The sequence below is a fragment of the Mus caroli genome, unplaced genomic scaffold (genome assembly GCF_978045245.1).
Source record: "Mus caroli unplaced genomic scaffold, Mus_caroli_1 scaffold_1, whole genome shotgun sequence".
Taxonomy (NCBI): Eukaryota; Metazoa; Chordata; class Mammalia; order Rodentia; family Muridae; genus Mus; species Mus caroli.
The window spans coordinates 160,266,271-160,285,269 of record NW_028227256.1 but is presented as its reverse complement, the minus strand read 5'-3'; the positions used below and the strand labels follow the sequence as shown (position 1 = coordinate 160,285,269).

The 18,999-nt window shown below is 39.6% G+C and overlaps 1 protein-coding gene across 4 annotated transcripts in view; it reads right to left on the bottom strand.

Annotated features, from left to right (window-relative positions):
* Positions 1–730: 730 nt before the first annotated feature.
* Vamp4 (vesicle associated membrane protein 4) overlaps positions 731–18,999 on the bottom strand; it is a 30,248-nt gene continuing 11,979 nt past the window's right edge. For 2 of the 4 annotated variants that reach the window (XM_021172318.3, XM_085842515.1), the window contains exons 4-8: positions 17,896–17,946; positions 11,427–11,527; positions 10,184–10,263; positions 7,104–7,155; positions 4,435–5,261 (exon numbers count right to left, since the gene is read on the bottom strand). In XM_021172318.3, coding sequence (XP_021027977.1) covers positions 5,233–5,261; positions 7,104–7,155; positions 10,184–10,263; positions 11,427–11,527; positions 17,896–17,946 — 313 coding nt within the window. In that variant the 3' untranslated portion in view covers positions 4,435–5,232. Of the gene's footprint in view, positions 2,761–4,434; positions 5,262–7,103; positions 7,156–10,183; positions 10,264–11,426; positions 11,528–17,895; positions 17,947–18,999 lie in introns of those variants that run through there. The other 2 variants (XR_015048068.1, XM_021172344.3) reach the window with 2 other exon arrangements.

The window sequence follows — 18,999 nt, the reverse complement described above, 5'->3', positions numbered from 1 at the left end:
AGTGAACGCTGCCCATCAGTGCTTAGCATCGAAGGGCTAAGGGTCTAAGGGTTACTGTTGGATTTATGCAAGTCCTGGCCTTCTGCACGGGCTCTCCCATAAGACAAAAAATTAGATTATATTAAATAGTGTCATTCTTAGAATGTCTTTACGGTGTTCCTATCTCTATTCCTGACATTACCACTTTATAGCCCTCTTTGGAGTAGTACTGAGATAACATTTAGGATCTGGAGGGAGGCTGGAGACAATGGTTACTATTCAGACTGCTTGTAAAAGACAGTACCGTACAGCTAGTGCCAGTGTGTGTGTGTATGCATGCATGCATGTATATGTGTGACACACACACACACTCACCTACACACACAGTCTTGTAGCCCAGGCAGACCTCAAGCTATACAGTTGTCTCTGTCCTTGAACTACTTCCTGACCATCTGTCTCCACTTCTAGAGTGCTGGGATTATGAGCATATATACCAGCATTCTCAGCTCTGATTAGGACTGAAGTATTAAAATTAAGTGGACTTTGTCCTCTTCTCTCTTTGAAACGGACACCATTGAGGATAAGCAAGAGTATCCTGATCACTTCTCTGCAGCCGACACGATGTTGTACATTGAACATTCTTTCTCCCATGCACTTTACTGGAAACAGGGAGCGCTGAAATCGGGTGCTTGTATAGGTACTTTGCTTTGAAGTTAGGTCAACAGGTAACACACTGAACAAGCCACAGTGCTTACTTTTCATTTTCTGCAAAATGGTTTATTTTGCTGTTTGCTATGGAAAGGCTACAATACAATCTCATATGAACACAAAGAACTGAACTGTGCAGCACTGTAAAACATATACCATCACGAGGCATTGACAAGCCGGGAAATGGGGTGTGGCACTACATTTGCTCATCTCCCATAATACTCCTTATGTGTCAAAGGCACTTGCCGAAATGGTTAAATTAGGGATTGTGAGATCTAAAATAATGACATACTACTAAGATATAAAAACAATGTTTGAATTTTCTTATAGATTGATCTCTGACATTTTACTAAATCCTCAGACATATACAATTTACAGCTTTAAAATATATGACTTTTCAAGTGAAAAGAATCGAATGCAACATCATAAAACCAGAATTTTTCAATACTAAATCATAAGAACTCTTTTATCTTGAGGTTCACCTACCTCAATCATGTTACTTCTTGGCACACACTGGAAATCAGCCCTCACTTGTACACCACCAGCACGGTGTGACTTCTGGGGCACAGCCATACACACAGGGATTGCAGCTGAGAGACACAATGTGGTGTGGTCCTTGCTTTATAAGCTCAAACTTACATTTATCCCAACTGTATTAGCAATGTTTTTCTTCCCATCTCTGCTAACCTAAGCAGCCTTGTAAAATAAAACAAGAGCTAGAAGAAAAGTGTGTTCCACCCTTATTCTGCTTGACATAAGAAAATAAATATCCAAGTGAGACTAACATCAGGCTTAAAGGAAAGGCTCTCCTGCTCATGCTGGTGCCCACATGTAGTCTTAGCTACTTCTGAGGCTAAGCTGGAAAGATAACTTGAGCCCAGGGATTCTTTGATCAAAAAGAAAAGGGCTGAAGGGTGTGGTGGCACATACCTCTAATCCCAGCATGTGGGAGGCCGATGGCTCTGTGTGCATCTGAGGCCAGTCTGGGCCACACAGTAAGACCTTGTCTCAAAAACAAAAACAAAACAAAACAAAACAAAAAAACCCCAAACAAACAAACAAACAAAAAACCCAAGCAAACAAAACTAAAGCCAAAACCAAAACCAAACAAAACCAACCAACCAACCAACCAACAGAAAGAACCAAGACATACAAGATAAACTCAGACCCTGTCAGTCTAAGGGAAGGCACATTCTTTCTGTGTCTTCTGAGCCACTGCCTTTCTGCTGTTATTTGGCAACCCCCACCCTCATGTGTTTAGGCTGAGTCATGCTCTTACTATCACTCACAGAGAAGTAACGCTGACTCCGATAGAATTTTTGTGAGAAACCACAAAATCTGATTAGTGGTCCAGTCCCTAACTTAGTAACACAACCAAGAACACCTAATGACATTTGTTTTCAACACTAAAAACTTCTTGCATATTTTCTAGCCATAAAATATCTATGAGATGTAAATACAAGTCTGTTTGGTCTACAGTGCCGGCAGGACACAGAACAGGTGTTAAGTGACTAGGACAGAGGTCAGGCTCTTGTCACATCTGAGGGCACCCACATGCCATACAGAACAGAAAGGTGCCGGCTGCTGCTATCGGAATGGCAACATTACTTTCTAACACAGAACCCAGAGTGAACTGTACTGAGAGTCTGCAGGAACGCAGTCACAGGCACCTCTGCATCTGATGTGTGTTACCCTTTCTCCATTTTAAACAATGTTCCATCAGCAGCACTGGACCTTCTCTCAATCAATACATTTCCCAGTTTATAAACTTTTGGGACATTTCCCAGTGAGTTTTGTTAGGACAAAGGAATAAAAAGACCACAGGCAACACTAACACTGGGTTATGATGGAGGAGGAACCCAATTCATCACAAACTGCTGCAAGGGAGAGGCTTCTGTTACAGACAAACCACAGGGGCACGCATCAGGCACGGCAGTGGTGACCTGATTTCACTGGGCATCAACTAACATTAGCAAAGCTACTTGAATTTTTCTGTTGATCTTCACTGTTGTTAAATAATGATAGTTTTGATGGTGGTAAAGCTTCATTTTTTCAAGTGCAGGATGATCTGAGCTGAATGAGAAAGAGAATGATTAAGGAGGGAAGGCAGGCAGGCCTGGCATCAGTCTGACAACTGTCTCTCTTTTGATTTGTTGGCTTGGTTGGCTTTTTTTTTTCCCCCCAGACAGGTTCTTACTCTATAGCCCAGGCTGGTCCTGAACACACCATGAAGCCCAGGATGGCTTCAAAATCAGAGAAACCTTCCTACTTCAGTGTTCACAGAGCAGGGGTTACAGGTATGAGCCATCACATCTGGCTCTTCTCAGCATCTTATTGTAGAAACACCCACATTTCCAGTATTTCACCCTAATGTCATTGTTAGCTCTCAGAATTACATAAGACCAAAAGGGACAAAGTGATAAACTGGGATTGAAGCCATCACTGTTGTAAAATCCTCAGTCCCATGACAATAGGATTTCCTCAGATTCGAGAACTTTAAATATAAACAACTACATATATAGGTAGTTAAATAATATGTTTTATAATTAATGTTTTAAAATTAACTTTATAATTCTATGTTTTATAATTGTTTAAAAGTGGTATAGGTAATTAAAAGAAGATTGAAATTTGGAGTCTTTTAAAGAAGAAAACCCAACACTTCATCTTCGCTGACAGACACTGAGTGACAGTAGCCTTCCACACCAAGCATGGAACTCATGACTTGAGGTACAAGACAAACACACTGGGATCAGCTCTGCTGAGGGGGAAACACCTCCATCCCTGAACCACCAGCTGCTGGGATGGAGACCACTCCTTGGCCCATCTCTTTCCAAATGATGTATTCTCAGTTCAGATGCTGTGCACAGGAATTGACGAGCATGGTGAAAAGGCCAGAGTCGATTTTCCACAGTGTGCAACAAACTGTAAACTCCAGCAATTATATATAGATGCCTAGGCTACCACTTAATCTTTTTTTTGGTTTTTCAAGACTGGGTTTCTCTGTATAGCAGTGGCTGTCCTGGAACTCACTTTGTAGACCAGCCTGGCCTCAAACTCAGAAATCCGTCTGCCTCTGCCTCCCGAGTCCTGGGATTAAAGGTGTGTGCCACCATGCCCGGCTCGGCTACCACTTAATCTTGTTTCCACCTTTTCAAATTTCTTTCTAGTCTAAACATTTTGTCTGTTAGTATTAACCATTGTAGAATTAAACAAAGAAAAATCCAAATTGCTTTACACATTTTGAATTAAAATGATCACAAAAAGTAATATCTGTTATACAGGACCATTGTCCCCCAATCCCACCCCAAATCCTGGCCACCCCTGTGAGCTTTCTTTCTAGCTTGAGATGTCCATGTGAACAAGTTCCTGTGGTCTCTGCCTTCCCCCTGCACATCAGGAAGCACCTTCACTTTGACTTATTTAATCAATATTAAGAGGCCAGTACTCTTTACAAGGAACACAACTTGTCCTAAGAGCAGGCTGGGGTCAATGGTGGCCCCTCAGCATCAGTCACTGAGTGATTATGTGAAGACACCTATGCTCCTGACAGTCGGCTACTTACAGACACTGGCTGTTTGAACACTTGTAACACCCATCTCTTCAGGAGTGTCAGAGAACATGAGAATATAATGTGAGAGGCACATGACTGTGCTAACTTCAGTACCTCTGGCACAGGGTTAGTTAAGATTGAACAGAGAAAACCACTAAAAAAATGAAGTCAAGAAAAAAATTACCTGCAGACTTCACTTACTCACGTCAGAATTAGTCCCTTTTTATTGTAGTTTAACTGACAACCAACTGGACCAAGACTGGGAGCTACATAGTGCTCGTTTTCAAACACTCCAATGACATTCTTCAATAATTTTATTATCTCCAGTTTTATAGTACCATATTATGATTTTCACACTGTTTAAATTTCCCATTTTCAAAATCCAAATACCAAAAAATTACCACGTATTTTCTTATACAGTCAGAATAGGTTTACTGGAATGTTTTCAGGTAGAGCTGAAGGCAGAAACATTTACAACACTTAGCTTTTGTTAATCCATAAGTGTGGAAATTGCCTGCAAAGCAACTACAATATGAAAAGAATGACATTCTTGCAAATACTGATAGGATGGTTATGCATCTCTTGCAGCAAAGAGTCAGGACTCTACATTGGCTTCCTGGTCACCAGACTGACTCTCCCTTAGATGCAATAAAATGTCTTTAAAGCAACTAAAACACAAGTATGGGGTATTGTTATCAGTGTTCAACTATATATACAAATAACAAACTGGCAAGTATCTAGTTTCAAATTAGATCCTTGGAATAAAGCAAAATAGAGATATTTCTACATCAAATATAATTATTCAAAACACATTTTGTTAGTTGGAAAGATGATCATTTGATATTCTCAATGCTCCAATTTGAATTGGTACTTGCCTTTTAGTTTCTTGAAAAAGAAAATTTGAAAGTTCTATACATAGGTTTCATTTACATTATGCAGCAATCTTTAAATATTATTGTCCCAGATCTTGTTTAATGAGGGTCTCTGTCATCAAATCAAGTACGGAATTTCACAACTATAAGAACTGTAAGAGAAAAAAGTAAAACAAAACAAAAAAAGAGAAAGAGAGAAAAGAACAAAAAGAAAAAGAATACATCAGAATCAGAACCGGGTCACACTGAGTCAAAAGCACAGCCCTAAGTGCAGGCATTGGCCACTAAAGGAGAAATGAGGGCCAGACTCGGATCTAAAACAACTATGAAATAAGAATGCAAAAAATATCAACAACACAGCTGTCTAACACAGGCCTTTTGAGCAAATAAACTATGACAAAACAGTAAAAATATTATTACCACAATTAATAATATAGGAACATAATGCATATAATACTAGAAATAATGATGTGATCTTAGCTTTTGAAAACCATGCTTACATATCAATAGGAAAAGACTGAAAGCATATACCTTTATTAATCTAGTTCTGCTAGTATAATAATTATATTGACAGCAGCTAGCGCCACAGTGAGAGTACAGTGGACTACTGTATGGTCCTTTTTATGCTTGTCTGCATTTTGCATGGTATCCATCTTGTTATCTGTTCTACCAAGTTATCATGAATGAATATGGTGAATACTGAGCAATACTCCTAGGAAAAATACAGGGTTAAGTTCCCATGAGCCTCTGGCTACTACACTTATCAATACGTAATCTTGTCTTAAGTGTTTCTGTTAAAAGGCGTCATGTTTAATAGATATCATCAATTAAAAAATTACTGTGAAGTCAGGCCAGTGAGTAGCACTGTAGCTCACCCTTGAACACTACCTAACCCACACACTTCCTGTTAAGGCATATCACAGCCAGCTAACACTTAGTAATGGGGACAGCATTTCTAGACTATCCTTGCGGTCCATCTCAAACCATAAAGTCAACATATGCGTGGACCATGCAGTCTACGAAAAAGACATTGGTGATGCAATGAAAGCTGAAATAAAAAGGCAGATCTGCGTTTGACCCCAGCTAGAAACCTGTGGGTCAAGGGAGTCGAAATTCTTCTTGCTCTGAATGCATCTGCACATGACTATGGAAGAAACGTGAGCACTAACACAGGGCTTACAAATGCGCTGCATATGAGTACTAACACAGGGCTTACAAATGTGCTGCAACTAGAGAACAAATTCACACAACAACCTAGCTGATGACACTAGATTGTATTTCTTTATAAAATTCTCTTTTAAAAAATAGTCTTATAAAATTTTTTAATTTGTCTAGTTTCAATTTTCTAGTTCTTCATAAAATCTCTGTAAACATAAGAGACCTTGAAGAAAGGTACTTACAAAAATGATCTGACTTTGAAAAGAATATTAAAGAAAATTAGAGAAGGAGTTATACTTTCAGAACTAAAATTCAGTTCAAATCTATATGCAATAAACAGAAAATTGTATTTTGGTCCCAAGTATAATACTTACCAGATTTAGCCTTAAAAAAATAAATAAAAAAAAGACCAGCTGAGTTTTGTGCTGTGTCTTGGGTATGGCTGAGGGGCAGGAGAGGGAGTATCCTTTGAGAATCTAACAAAACTTATAGACTCCCCACAGAAATGCACACATGCATAATCACATAGGCTATACATTTTAAAAGCAGTTTTCAGAGATTGACAGATTCTAGGTAAAGGTTGGCTCCTTAGTCAAGTCATGCCATTATTCAACGTTGACATTCCATACATTAGGTTAACTAAAATTAAAAGGAATTAAACTGATTTTTAACACAATACCCTAGCCAGAGGCCAACCTGAGCTACATAGTGGCATCTAGGACAGCCTGGGCTATATAGTGAGACTATGTCTCTGGAAAAAAAAATCAAGACCAAATTAAACCCTAAACCTTACAAAACACAATAGCCCAAGAAACAGTGATCCAGTAAATACTTACTGATAATCATTAGCAAAAGGATCGCTGCAGCCAAAGCCATGATGGCTTTTATCTAGAACACACAAAAAGGCAAATGAAAGAGTTGACTTGTTAATACAGACAAGACTATCTGTTCTGCTACTTACTAGTCTCCACAGCTTCATTAATAAACAGGCACATTCACTGAGGGGTGTCCAATTCTCTATTTCTCACACGAACATGATGGTTGTTCTGTATTCTTGTAAAAATAGCCAAAACTGTTGTGTTGGATGTCACTACCTGAGGCTGTACGATACAGTAAGCAGCCACAACAGAAGCCTTCCCAGGGCTGGGCCTGCTTCTAATGTGAGACACACAACTGTACTTTCTGCAGTTCCGCTCAGGACTAGATGAGAAACCCATGAATGCCTGAACCCATGGATCATACCAAATCCTCTACATGGAGTTGTCCCTATATAGGCAACCTATGATAATAAATTGATAAATTATATAGAAGAGACTAATAACCAACAGCAAAATGGAACGAGTATATAGTAAGGCAAAATGAATTTGGCGGTTCTCTTCCAAGCCATGATAAATAGTCCGCAGCTCACTGTGGATAAGCAACAATATAGACAACATGGCAAACCACCATGGAGCAGGGACAGCTATCAATATGGCAGCAGGCTCCATGGGGGACAGTTACACACGGCAGCAGGTGCCATGGGGGACAGTTACACATGGCAGCAGGTGCCATGGCAGTTTTCTGAGTACCCGAGAGTTGTTTTCTCAGCTTACTTCCTTCACAATGTTTTAATTGCCATTTTTAGGACTATATTTTCTTTATGAATAATTATACTTAAGTGACTTGAGAGTATTGTACAGTTTCAAGTGAGAAGGAGAAGCCTTAAAATCACACTTTAGTCAGCTGCTTGACACTTTAAGCTCATGTTATCTTTCTACATGGAATTGCCACAATCACCATTGCATTGTTTTTTAAAATCATACATTATATAAACTAATTTTATTTCCTTGATGAATCAAAAGCCTTGCTTTCGTTCAGCATTTTCATTGTACATAACTAAAAATGGCTGTGGCTGCCAGGCACGAGTGATCATGCCTTTACTCCCAACACTTGGGGCAGGAAACTCACTGGAAATCTCTGTGTTCAGGCCAGCCAGTCTTAAAAAAACAGTCACTGTTCTAGTGGACCAGTGCATAAGAATGTACTAGACCACGAAAGCGTGAAGTCCAGTGTGAGCCTCCACAGCTTCAGAGTGGCTGTTCTAACTACACACAAGGCCATCAAGATATATTGCTTAATTTTGCATGTGTTTTTTTTTTATTTCCAAGATTTTATAAGGTTCATTTGAAAAATTAAAAAAAAAATCAGTATATTCAATATCATAAAAGGCTGATTCATTCTAGTGAATTAAATGTTAAATTCTAGGAATTCAATGTTTTAAACATAGACTGACTGCTAACACTTTGTGACATTGCAGCCGTGACACCAACAAAGCCACCCAAGAAATATACAAAAAGCTTTGGAATTTAGATATAAAAGCCCAGGTCTTTAATTATAACTTAAAAATATAAAAAGTCTTGAACCTGAGCTTACACTAAAATATACTTCAATTCTTTATTTAACCTAAAAATATTTTCTAAATAATATGGAATTTAAGAGTAGCTTTCCTAAAACATATATTAATTTGTCCTATTAATATAAAATGACTAGGCTGAACTTTACAAAATTTAAATGGAAATATCAAGCAAAGTGTAAAGAACCTGTACTGAACAGTCTCTTCTTCCTTGGGTTTCTAATGTGGGCAGGGCCCATTATCTAAAACTGTCACAGACAGACACATTCCTACCACTGCTCAAAGCTCTTTCATTATCAGCCGCAGCCCATTACCACCCCACAGCCTTCCCCCAGTGGCAGCGTCTGATGTCTTTTTTTCCAATCTCCTTTTTTATAATAGCCTTCCTAAATCACTACGATGAAAGTAAATCCAAAAAAACAGGAGGCCTGGGGCACCTCCCCAGATGAGCAGGAACAGCATGACTAATCGTGTAGGGTGACCCTTAGGGAGGGTAGGGCGGAGGCACTCGCTACTGATACAATGCTGTTTATTAGACGCTGGATGCTACTAGTGCTCCACCAAGTTAAACTAAGGCCTTGCCTGTTTAAAAAACCATCCTATATATTTTTAAATCTCTTTAAAACATTAGAGGAGGAGGCGAAGAAGAAATGAAAGAAAATACAAAATTTATTCTCTGAAGCAAACAAAAATAAATGGGAAAAAACTTCATTATGAAGAGAACAATGAAACTTGTCCTTCTTCACTTCTATTTCTGGGAACAGAATATTTAACAGGTAACCAGACAAAACTCAGTAAATCCAAGACATGTTTTCGAAGAGATCCTTAACATATAGCAAAGTTGGGTTTAGAAAATTATTGCTGAACCCTAAAATGAGGGGTTAAAAACAATAAATCCATGTTTAAGGATTTTGGCAAAATAAAAACACATACCTAGATTCAAGATGAAAAAGGAAACATTTGCTCTCATGATATAATTGTTTTTGAAAAATCAAGATATTTTTCATGACTGTTCATATTTAAGAGAAAAATTCATTTTTGCAGAAATATTAGTATGCAGTGATTCCATTTGTCCTTATTAAAATTTAATTATGAAGGAATAAAATGAGTCTTTTTCCTTAATCTTTTGTTAGGAGAGTCTCTGGCATACAAACTGTTACTGTTTTTCCCACTATGAAAAAAAAAAATCACACTTTCCTCAAATTTTCATTCTAGTCAGAAAACAAAAAACAAAACACCAAATTCAAACCCACTCTGTACATAGGGAACTGTTCTCCAAGAGCTAGGAAGAAGTGGAAGTGAGTCTAAGAAGGGTAGCATGTTTGTCACCACGTGTCCAGATGCTGAGTCCCTACCAACTCGGGCACTTTGATGGTGAGAGCTGAGTGCAGCCTTTCAGGCACTGCCCTGCTCTTTTAAGTTTCCTAGGGGAGGAAAGCTTTGGGCAAGGCACTTCCAGTGTTTGTCCTCACAAGCTCAGAGACTCGCTGCTGTCTCTCTGCCCCTCCCCCACCCCTCACTTACTTTGCATCCACGCCACCACATTTGCCTTCGAAGCTGTTTGGATCTGTTGCTGAAAGCGGTGGCATTATCCGATAAGCTTTCTATATCACACAGGGTGGAGAGAAGGATTAAATGACATAACAGCATTCTTTTATATAGTCATACAAAGATAAACGGTAATTCTACTTCTTAAAATTTGGTTCCCACAGAGTCTGTTAGTCTCCATTAAAACAAACAAACAAACAAACAAAACAAAGGAAAACATAGTGGAAGGTCAGTTTGTCAACTCTCCCACCCCTACCCTGACACCCACTCAAGATTTCCACAACTCTTCTTAAGGTCTCAATGCTTATCCACAAACTTAATCCTGGTAAGAAAATAAGAGTTTAAAAATAATAATAGTTGGGGGAGACAAGTTGGACACAGAGCCTGATGACCTAAGTTTGATACAAAGAGCCCCACGTGATGGAAGGACAGAGTCAAGTCCCTAGCTTCCACATGCACACAATTAATGTAATAAAAGTTTTTAAATTAGGGGCTGGGGTTGCTGCCCATGGGCAGATCCCTGATGTACACACTAGATGTCACACCAGAAACAAAATAAATACTTTGGCACATCTCTAGAAAAAATTTGCACACAGAAAAAAATTTAATTTTTAGAAAATAAAGATAACTGATTTTGAGTGAAAAAAAAATCAAGCAAATCTATCAAGAATGAATCTGGCATACAGCTATTCACCATTAACACAGCAAGAAGGGCTAACATGTGCCAAGAGCTGTTACAGGCTCAGACTAACATCTGCCTGTAAACAACAGCTGCTAAGTTTCCAGGGAAGCAAGCGTAAGTCATCATGCAAACGATACGTGAGATCCAGATGTGTGCTAGGAATCATGGACACAGAGACTAACATCTGTCGGGAAAGACAGACTACCTGAGGACCAGGGAAGACAAAACAGAAATATCAGGCAAGTTTAAAAGGAGTACTAAAAAAATAGATTTTAACATCTTGACATCCTAAGAAACACAAAGTGCATCAATATGACTTTTTGGCAACTCTCCATTCTTATCTGAGTAAGAAGTAAACAGCACAGTAATTTACATTAATGGGCAGAAACTAGGCCATGAAAATCCAGTTTAAGAACTGAATGTTAATCTTGGAAGCCATGATTCCTGACCACGGGCGGGAGGGCGGTCGAGACAAAGGGAAGGTAAGCATTAACTACGCACAGTCACAACATCAAGAAGCGCAGCGAGAGGCTGTACCTGATTTGTCCTGTAGTTCATCCAGCCTCTCTCCTCTTTCAATTACCTTTGTAATATTCTCTTGCATTACATCAATAACTTCGTCCACCTGATTCTGAACACTAGTTTGGAAAAAAAGGTAACATTTATTCTTCTTGTAGAAAACCCCACACCTTTACAACTTTTACTACATGTGGCAAATTCTCAGAGAACTGAGGGTTGTCATTAAACTATAAAATTAAGCACTGTTCTTCCATTTCTGGGTCTGAATAGCCAAGTAATTAAGGACAAAGGATACACTTTAAAGTAATACTTCACTGGCAGCTTATTTTTAGTCTTGATTCTATCTTCAATGTAGCTCACAAGCAAACCAGACACTGACAGAATGCTCAGTGTGACTCTAAATGTTTCATTTTCTTGTCAGTAAAGTGGTGAAACATTAGTTGAAACTAGTGATCACAGTCCACCTTCCTCTGCAACGCACTCCAACCAGAAGACTTACCACCGTGCTTGACTGGGTTTACTGAAGGCTAATGAGAAATAGCTAGTTTCCCAAATGGAAGCGTGCAGTGCCCCTCTGAGCACAGGATACCCAATGGAGGTAACTCTGCAGTGCTCATTAGTTCTCTCTTCAGCACAGGCAAGATTCAAGACAACTTGGAGCACCAGAGAATATTGGGCAATGCTCACTAATAGGCAAAAACAAAACATTCAGTCTATAAATGAAGATGTTCTCCTCCCTATGAGATGGGAGCCTCTTCTAATCAAACTCAGAGTGGTCAATGAAAACTGAAACAAACTTAAGAATTAGTCAGATGTTCCCAGCTATCTGTCATTTAGGAGTTACCTCCTACAAAAACACAGACATACTTGCATGTCTAGTATTCTCTGATGTTCTATCCATAGACAAATACCTATCTTAAATTACTTTATATAATAATATTTAAATAAGAAACATTAAATAAGAAATATATAAAAAGATAAATAAAGTGAATCTCTGGTCCTTATAACTCAAAAAATGTTTAAAGCACAATAACTATTAGCAACTATATACACACAGAAACCCACATATATTTAGGCAAATAAGAATATGTACTTGTCTTTGTGTGTGTGTGTGTGTGTGTGTGTGTGTGAGAGGGGGGGAGGGCAGAGAGATCATCCATCCTGTCCTACACTATTCCCCGAAAATCAACCCAGTCATATGCAATTATGAAGAAGAGAGTACTATCCTTTACTTGAGCTAGTCAACGTGGGTGCTTTAAAAACAAGGTGAGGGCCCATTCAGACATAGGTGATGTAGAGGCAGTGCCATCACATTTTAGGAGCAATTACTATGACTGATCAGCTCATCTCCCACCTATGTTAGAAACATTACATATACTCATGAATTATCTACAGTCTTCAGGATTCATCACAGCTTCCCAGAGTTCTCCATCCACACATTATTCTACTGAAGGCTCTAAGGCTAGCTAGCTCAACCAAGCAGGGATGTGCATAAAGACCTGACATGGCCGCTGAATCTCCAAGAGATGTGTTACTGCAAATCCTAATTATCAACACAGAGGACGAAAGATGTTTATTCTACTAAAGAACAGTGGCATGAATATTTATATAACTACTCATATGCACAACTAACACACTTTATTAATCCTAAAGCTAAAACACAGTCAGTTCAGTCACACCTTTTTATTTTTTTTCATTTAGGGACTGAGCAGGAAGTGAGAGTGCCTATGGATTTACTTACAACAGGCTTATGGTGGAGTACTGTAAATGTCTGTGCTGGCTAAGTTAACACTTAGGGTGTGTAAAAATGACCTAGTATCTAGAGAGCTGTAAAGCAGTGACAGAAAACCCTCTAACCATTAAAAATGAGAGCAAGTCTGTGCTCACAGCAAATGTTGGTGAGAATGCAGTAAGGCGAACCCCTATACTGTTGGTGGGAATGTAAATTAACATAGCCAATACAGAAATCAATGTGGAAGTTCCGGAAAAAAATGAAAAATATTCACAGGTATGTTGCTATCCACCTAGACCTGGTACTTGAATGGCAGAGGAGGACCAGGCATTCAGGGTTATCCTCAGCTACAGATGAGTCTGGGGCAAGCCTGGGCAGTCTTGACATTTTCAGGTAGTCATCTGTATATTACACAAATGTTGACTACAAGACAGAAATGAACAAAATATACGGTGGCTGCTACACACAACCGGACAGATTATAGTTACTATGGATATTAATGTACCATTCTACACATGATTTAAAAATAAAACCAAAGGTTGAAGAAATAGTCATGTGTCCAAACTGCTGTAAGCAACTCCATGGGTCAAGGCAGACTGCAGCAACCCCTGGCACCCCCACCTTTCCCCAATGAAATAGGTTTGGTTATGACTTTTTCTTGAGTGCACTTTGAGCATATCCATCCCCTGTACTGTCTATTTTCACCCTCTCTCCCTGCCTTCTCTCATTCCTATTCTCCTCCTACCTGTGTCCATTTCACCCACCAGACTCCACACAAGAAAACATGTGGCATTGTCTTTAGGATAACATAACTTACATATATAACTTAACACAGTAATCCCCAGTTCCTCCCACTTTTCTGTACATGTTATTTACTCTTCTTTGCATCTGAATCAAAATTCATTTGCTGCCAGGTGTGGTGGAGCATGCCTTTAGTCCCAGAACTCAGGAGGCAGCGACAAGAGGATTTCTGTGAATTCAGGCCAGCCTGGTCTACAGAGTGTATTCCAGAACAGCCAAGGCTACACACACAGAGGAACCCTGCAACTCCACTTGCTGATGGGCGCCTAGGCTGGTCCCATAACTTTGCTCTTACGGAGGCTGTGATGAAAGACACCACATACCTCTCTGTGCTAGATGGCCTCTGAGGGGTTTTCTGGAGGGCAGGAAGGGGTGTTCACACCCAAAAGGAATAGAGTTAGAGCATGAGTTTTCATAAAATTTTCAATTTTTTAAGATTTTTTTTTTAAAGATGGGGTCATAGGCAATCCAAGCTTGCCTCAAACTCAGAACTTACTTGGCTGAGGACACGCCTGGACTTCTGATTTTCCTGTCCTGCCTGTCCACTCCTGGGTTGCAGGTGGGTGTCCAGATGTGTAGGGTAACTTTTAACTTTTTCCCCTGGAACTTCTACATTGATGTCTGCACTGGCTGGAGTAATTTATATTTCTACCAGCTGTATGTCAGGATTTATTTTTTCCTGAATCTTCTTAAATATTTGTCTTTTCTTTTTCTTAGCAACAGCCATTCTGACTAGTGTGAAGGAATCCCTCACCACTGCCCCCCACCAGCTATCCCTGTTCCCCCCCCCCCCCACACACACACACACACAGATAAGGTTTCTCTGTGCAGCCCTGACTGTCCTAGAGCTTACTCTGTAGACCAGGTTGGCCTCCAACTCAGAGATCCACCTGCCTCTACCTCCTGAGAGTTGGGATAATGACAAGAGCCCACACTGCCCAGCTGAGGTAAAATCTTAATGTAGTCTTAATTTACATTTCCTTGACAGCTGAAGATGGTGTACATTCCTTCTGGGAACGTATTGGCTATGTGTACTTCTTCACAAGTGTCCTTTAGTAACTAGATTACCTGCCTTTTGCTATTCCTTCTTTATTTAATGTGGCTACTAATCCCACACTGGGGGAGCAGCTGGCAAAGATCTTCTCCCATCCTGCTGACTCGGTCCTTCTGCTGCACAGCTCTTTAGTTTGATGCAAAGCCATCAGTCCTCTCTTGCTCTGCACATGCTCCCACTGTGCTTTCCTCTAGTAGTTCCAAAGTCTTAGGTCTTTAGACTCATTTTTGAACTGACTTTTGTGCACAGTAGAAGAAAGGGATCTAGTTTCAGTCTTCCTCAGGTAGATGTCAGTGTCCCCGGCATCATTTATTAAAGAGGCAGCATCTCTCCAATGCATGTTCTGACACCTTCATCAGCAATGGGGTGATGTGAGTGTGGAGCTCTCTTCCCTCTGGGTCTTCTACTCCATTGGTCTCTGTGTGGCTAGCTTTGGTTCAGCACAATGGTGTTCTACTCTGGCTCCGTAGCACAGTTTGAAGTCATAAATTCATAAACGTAACTAAAGATGGGAAAGACCCTATGCTGAAAACTCTAAAGCATGGATGAAGAGCTGTAGAAAACACCAAACAAAGAGACTTCCTGTGTTCAGAGGTTATTTGCTGTATTATGAAAGGCAATCTACAGAGCCAGTACAACTCTCACCAAAATTCCAATGACATTCTTCACAAAAATGGAAAAAACATTTCTAAATTCATATGGAAATAAAGAAGCTAAACATCCAAAGCAATTCTGAGGGGTAAAGAAGGAATTGGGGGTGTGTATGGCAGCTGAAGAGATGGCTCAGCAGTTAAGAGCACTTGTTACTTTTACAAAGGACCCAGGTTTGGTTCCCACCACCAACATAGTGACTCACAACTATCTCTAACTTCGGTTCCAGGGATCTAACACCCTGTTCTGAACTCTGCAAGCACTAGTTATGTATATGGTACATACACATTCATGCAGGCAAAACACTCATACACATAAAATATATTTTTAAAATATATAATAAAATTTTTAGAAAAGAATGAGTTCGGCATGGTAAAGGAGATACTGGATTTATCTAGAGAATATATGAAAGAGGAAGGGTTATTTCAACAACTGGGTGAATTGAATATGGCTCAAAGAACTGAGGACAGCAAAGAGAAGAAGACTGTTAGATCTAGAAGCTATGTAGATGAGTGGGAGAAAGACATGGCCCCAGGTGAAAGAAAATTAACAACTAAAACAGCTTACAGAAGAGGTGAAGCAGCTTCACGGCCTTAGATCACACAGGACTAGAAAAGGTCGTCGGACACACAGAGGAAGAGCTTTGAGTTTTGAGCTGCCTTGCAGTTTAGCCTGGCACTTACTATGTGTGTACACTACTTGCAAGGAAGGCTCTTTCAGCCGTGGATTTTCTCACCTTTCAAATGAGGAGGATAGTTTATCTCACTTGTGAGAATGAAATGTGATAGTCTTTCACACACTTTACACGGCATGCAATGCTTAGCCATGTACTTGATAATGTCAATGCTCTTCCATTAAAAAAAAAAAAAATCCCTGTCTGCAATACACACATTCTTCTTTACTTTATAGAGAGAACACTAATTTCCCATTAATGCCCATCTTGTGGTCTTTAAAGGTACTGTTGAGCAAAAGAGGGTTCTTTTTTGGTTGTTTTTAATTACGTATTTTATGTACATCCAAACAATGTTGCTGATCTATATAGCTGAGAAATACTCTACTGAGTTATTATAAATGAAGTGGTAACAATGCATCTTAGTTGAATAAAATGACCAATTTGATATACTAATGTCAGGGAGTTTCCCTAAGCACGTGGCCTGGCTAGTGTGTCACGTTGCACACACTGGTGAGTCATGCTGTGTGGCCTGGCTAGTGTGTCACATTGCACACACTGGTGAGTCATGCTGTGTGGCCTGGCCAGTGTGTCACGTTGCACACACTGGTGAGTCATGCTGTGTGGATTAGTGTTCATGAGACTCAGCCATCAAGGCACAATTTGCTTGTTTGATGACTGACTTCTAACTAAATCCAGCCAGCCTTCAGCTCTAGAGTAAGAACCACTACATCACTTAATAATTCCTTTGTATTAAAAAATTCTGTGATTGTTAAAGTTGCAGTAATAGTTCCCATATACACATCATTTGTGTGTGGCTCCAAAGACACACTGGGCCGTATTCTACATTAGAGTCATTTCTGCAGAAGCATTTCAGATGGAAACAAAGTATACTGGCTGAACAGAAAACCCAGATGTCTCTAGATTGTTCTACTCCAGTGACACCTTAGATCTGAGAGATGGACAGATGATGTGGATGGATAGTCACTCTGGCTTAACAATTATATACAGACACCCTTGCAAGCACACTCTCATATACAATGCAGAACGTCCTGTGAATCCACTAAGACCCTGAGATAATGGCTTGTGAGGCCAGCTTCACTCCATTCCATGTGTACTTTACAAGACCATCATTAGACAGTTTCTTAAAGCTTCCAGGTACTGATGAAGAATGCTGTGTCTGAAGGCTACATATGTAGACTATAATAAAATCCACTTAGCTGAAGTCTAGCAACAATTCCCTTGTAACACAGGATTCCAAACTGGAATTACAGTTACTGGCTCCTTTTGGTATTATTGCTGCAGTGTGAGACAATGGTGCAGGAAATAGCGCCTCTGGCCACTGTCTTTTTCTATATAATATGAATCTAAAGGCATTTTGTGTCATATGATCTCTGCTACTGTAGTTAAAAAACAGCAATGGATAATATGGACACAAATAGATATAGCCTCTGTTCTAATCAAAACAATTTTGTTTATAAAAACAATGAGCAGGTCTGTTCACAGACTGTAGTCTGGTAGCTGTGGTCTACAGAGAACTATGACAATCAATTAAACAAATGAGTATCTAGGAACTTACTGCTTAATTTTATCATTTCTAGGTCCAAATCTTGGTCCAGATGGTCCCCGCCTGAAAATAAAACATGCAGTATACATTAGTAATGACAATATTTCACAAATATGAGCACAGAATTACACCTATGTGTGCAATCAAGCTAGATTCTAAATATGGATCATCATTAATCATACAAAACTGTATTTACAGGTGTTGGTAGAAATGAATGCTACATAATCATGGATAGACGTCATGGAATATGTCATTGACCATAATCTACTTCTTCCAAGTGTTAGAACGTCCTGAGAAGGTACAGATTACATAATCCTAATCTGCTTGTTTGAGACAGGGTTTCTCTGTGTAGCCTTGTCTGTCCTGCAACTTGCTCTGTAGAACAAGGTGGTCTCGAACTCATAGATCCCCCTGCTTCTGCCTTCAAAGTTCTGGGATTAAAGACATGCGCTACTACTGCACAGCACATAATCCTAATCTTAAGTGATATTTTCTCCTCTCTACATAAAACTCTGAAATGTCCTATCAATATAACTGTAAGTGACTTTGAATAACTTCATGGTCAATTCAAGAACTAAAACATATAATTCACTTCGAATTTATTTTAAAAATTTAAAAATTTGAAGTATATTTTGAACATCATTTTTACAGAGATACCCACACAGTGAGAAGAAAATGCAAGAACACTAGGAAGGGGCTGGAGAGATGGCTCAGCGGTTAAGAGTACTGACTGTTCTTCCAGAGGTCCTGAGTTCAATCCCCAGCAACCACATAGTGGCTCACAACCATCTGTAATGCTATCTGATGCCCTCTTCTGGTGTGTCTGAAGACACCTACAGTGTACTCATATACCTAAAATAAATAAATCTGGAAAAAAAAAAAGATTAAAAAAAAAAAAAACAGCTGGGCGTGGTGGCGCACACCTTTAATCCCAGCACTCGGGAGACAGAGGCAGGCGGATTTCTGAGTTCGAGGCCAGCCTGGTCTACAAAGTGAGTTCCAGGACAGCCAGGGCTACACAGAGAAACCCTGCCTCGGTAAAAAAAAAAACCAAAAAAAAAACCCACTAGGCAGTCTGGCGGTTCCTCAGAAAATTGGACATAGTACTACCGGAGG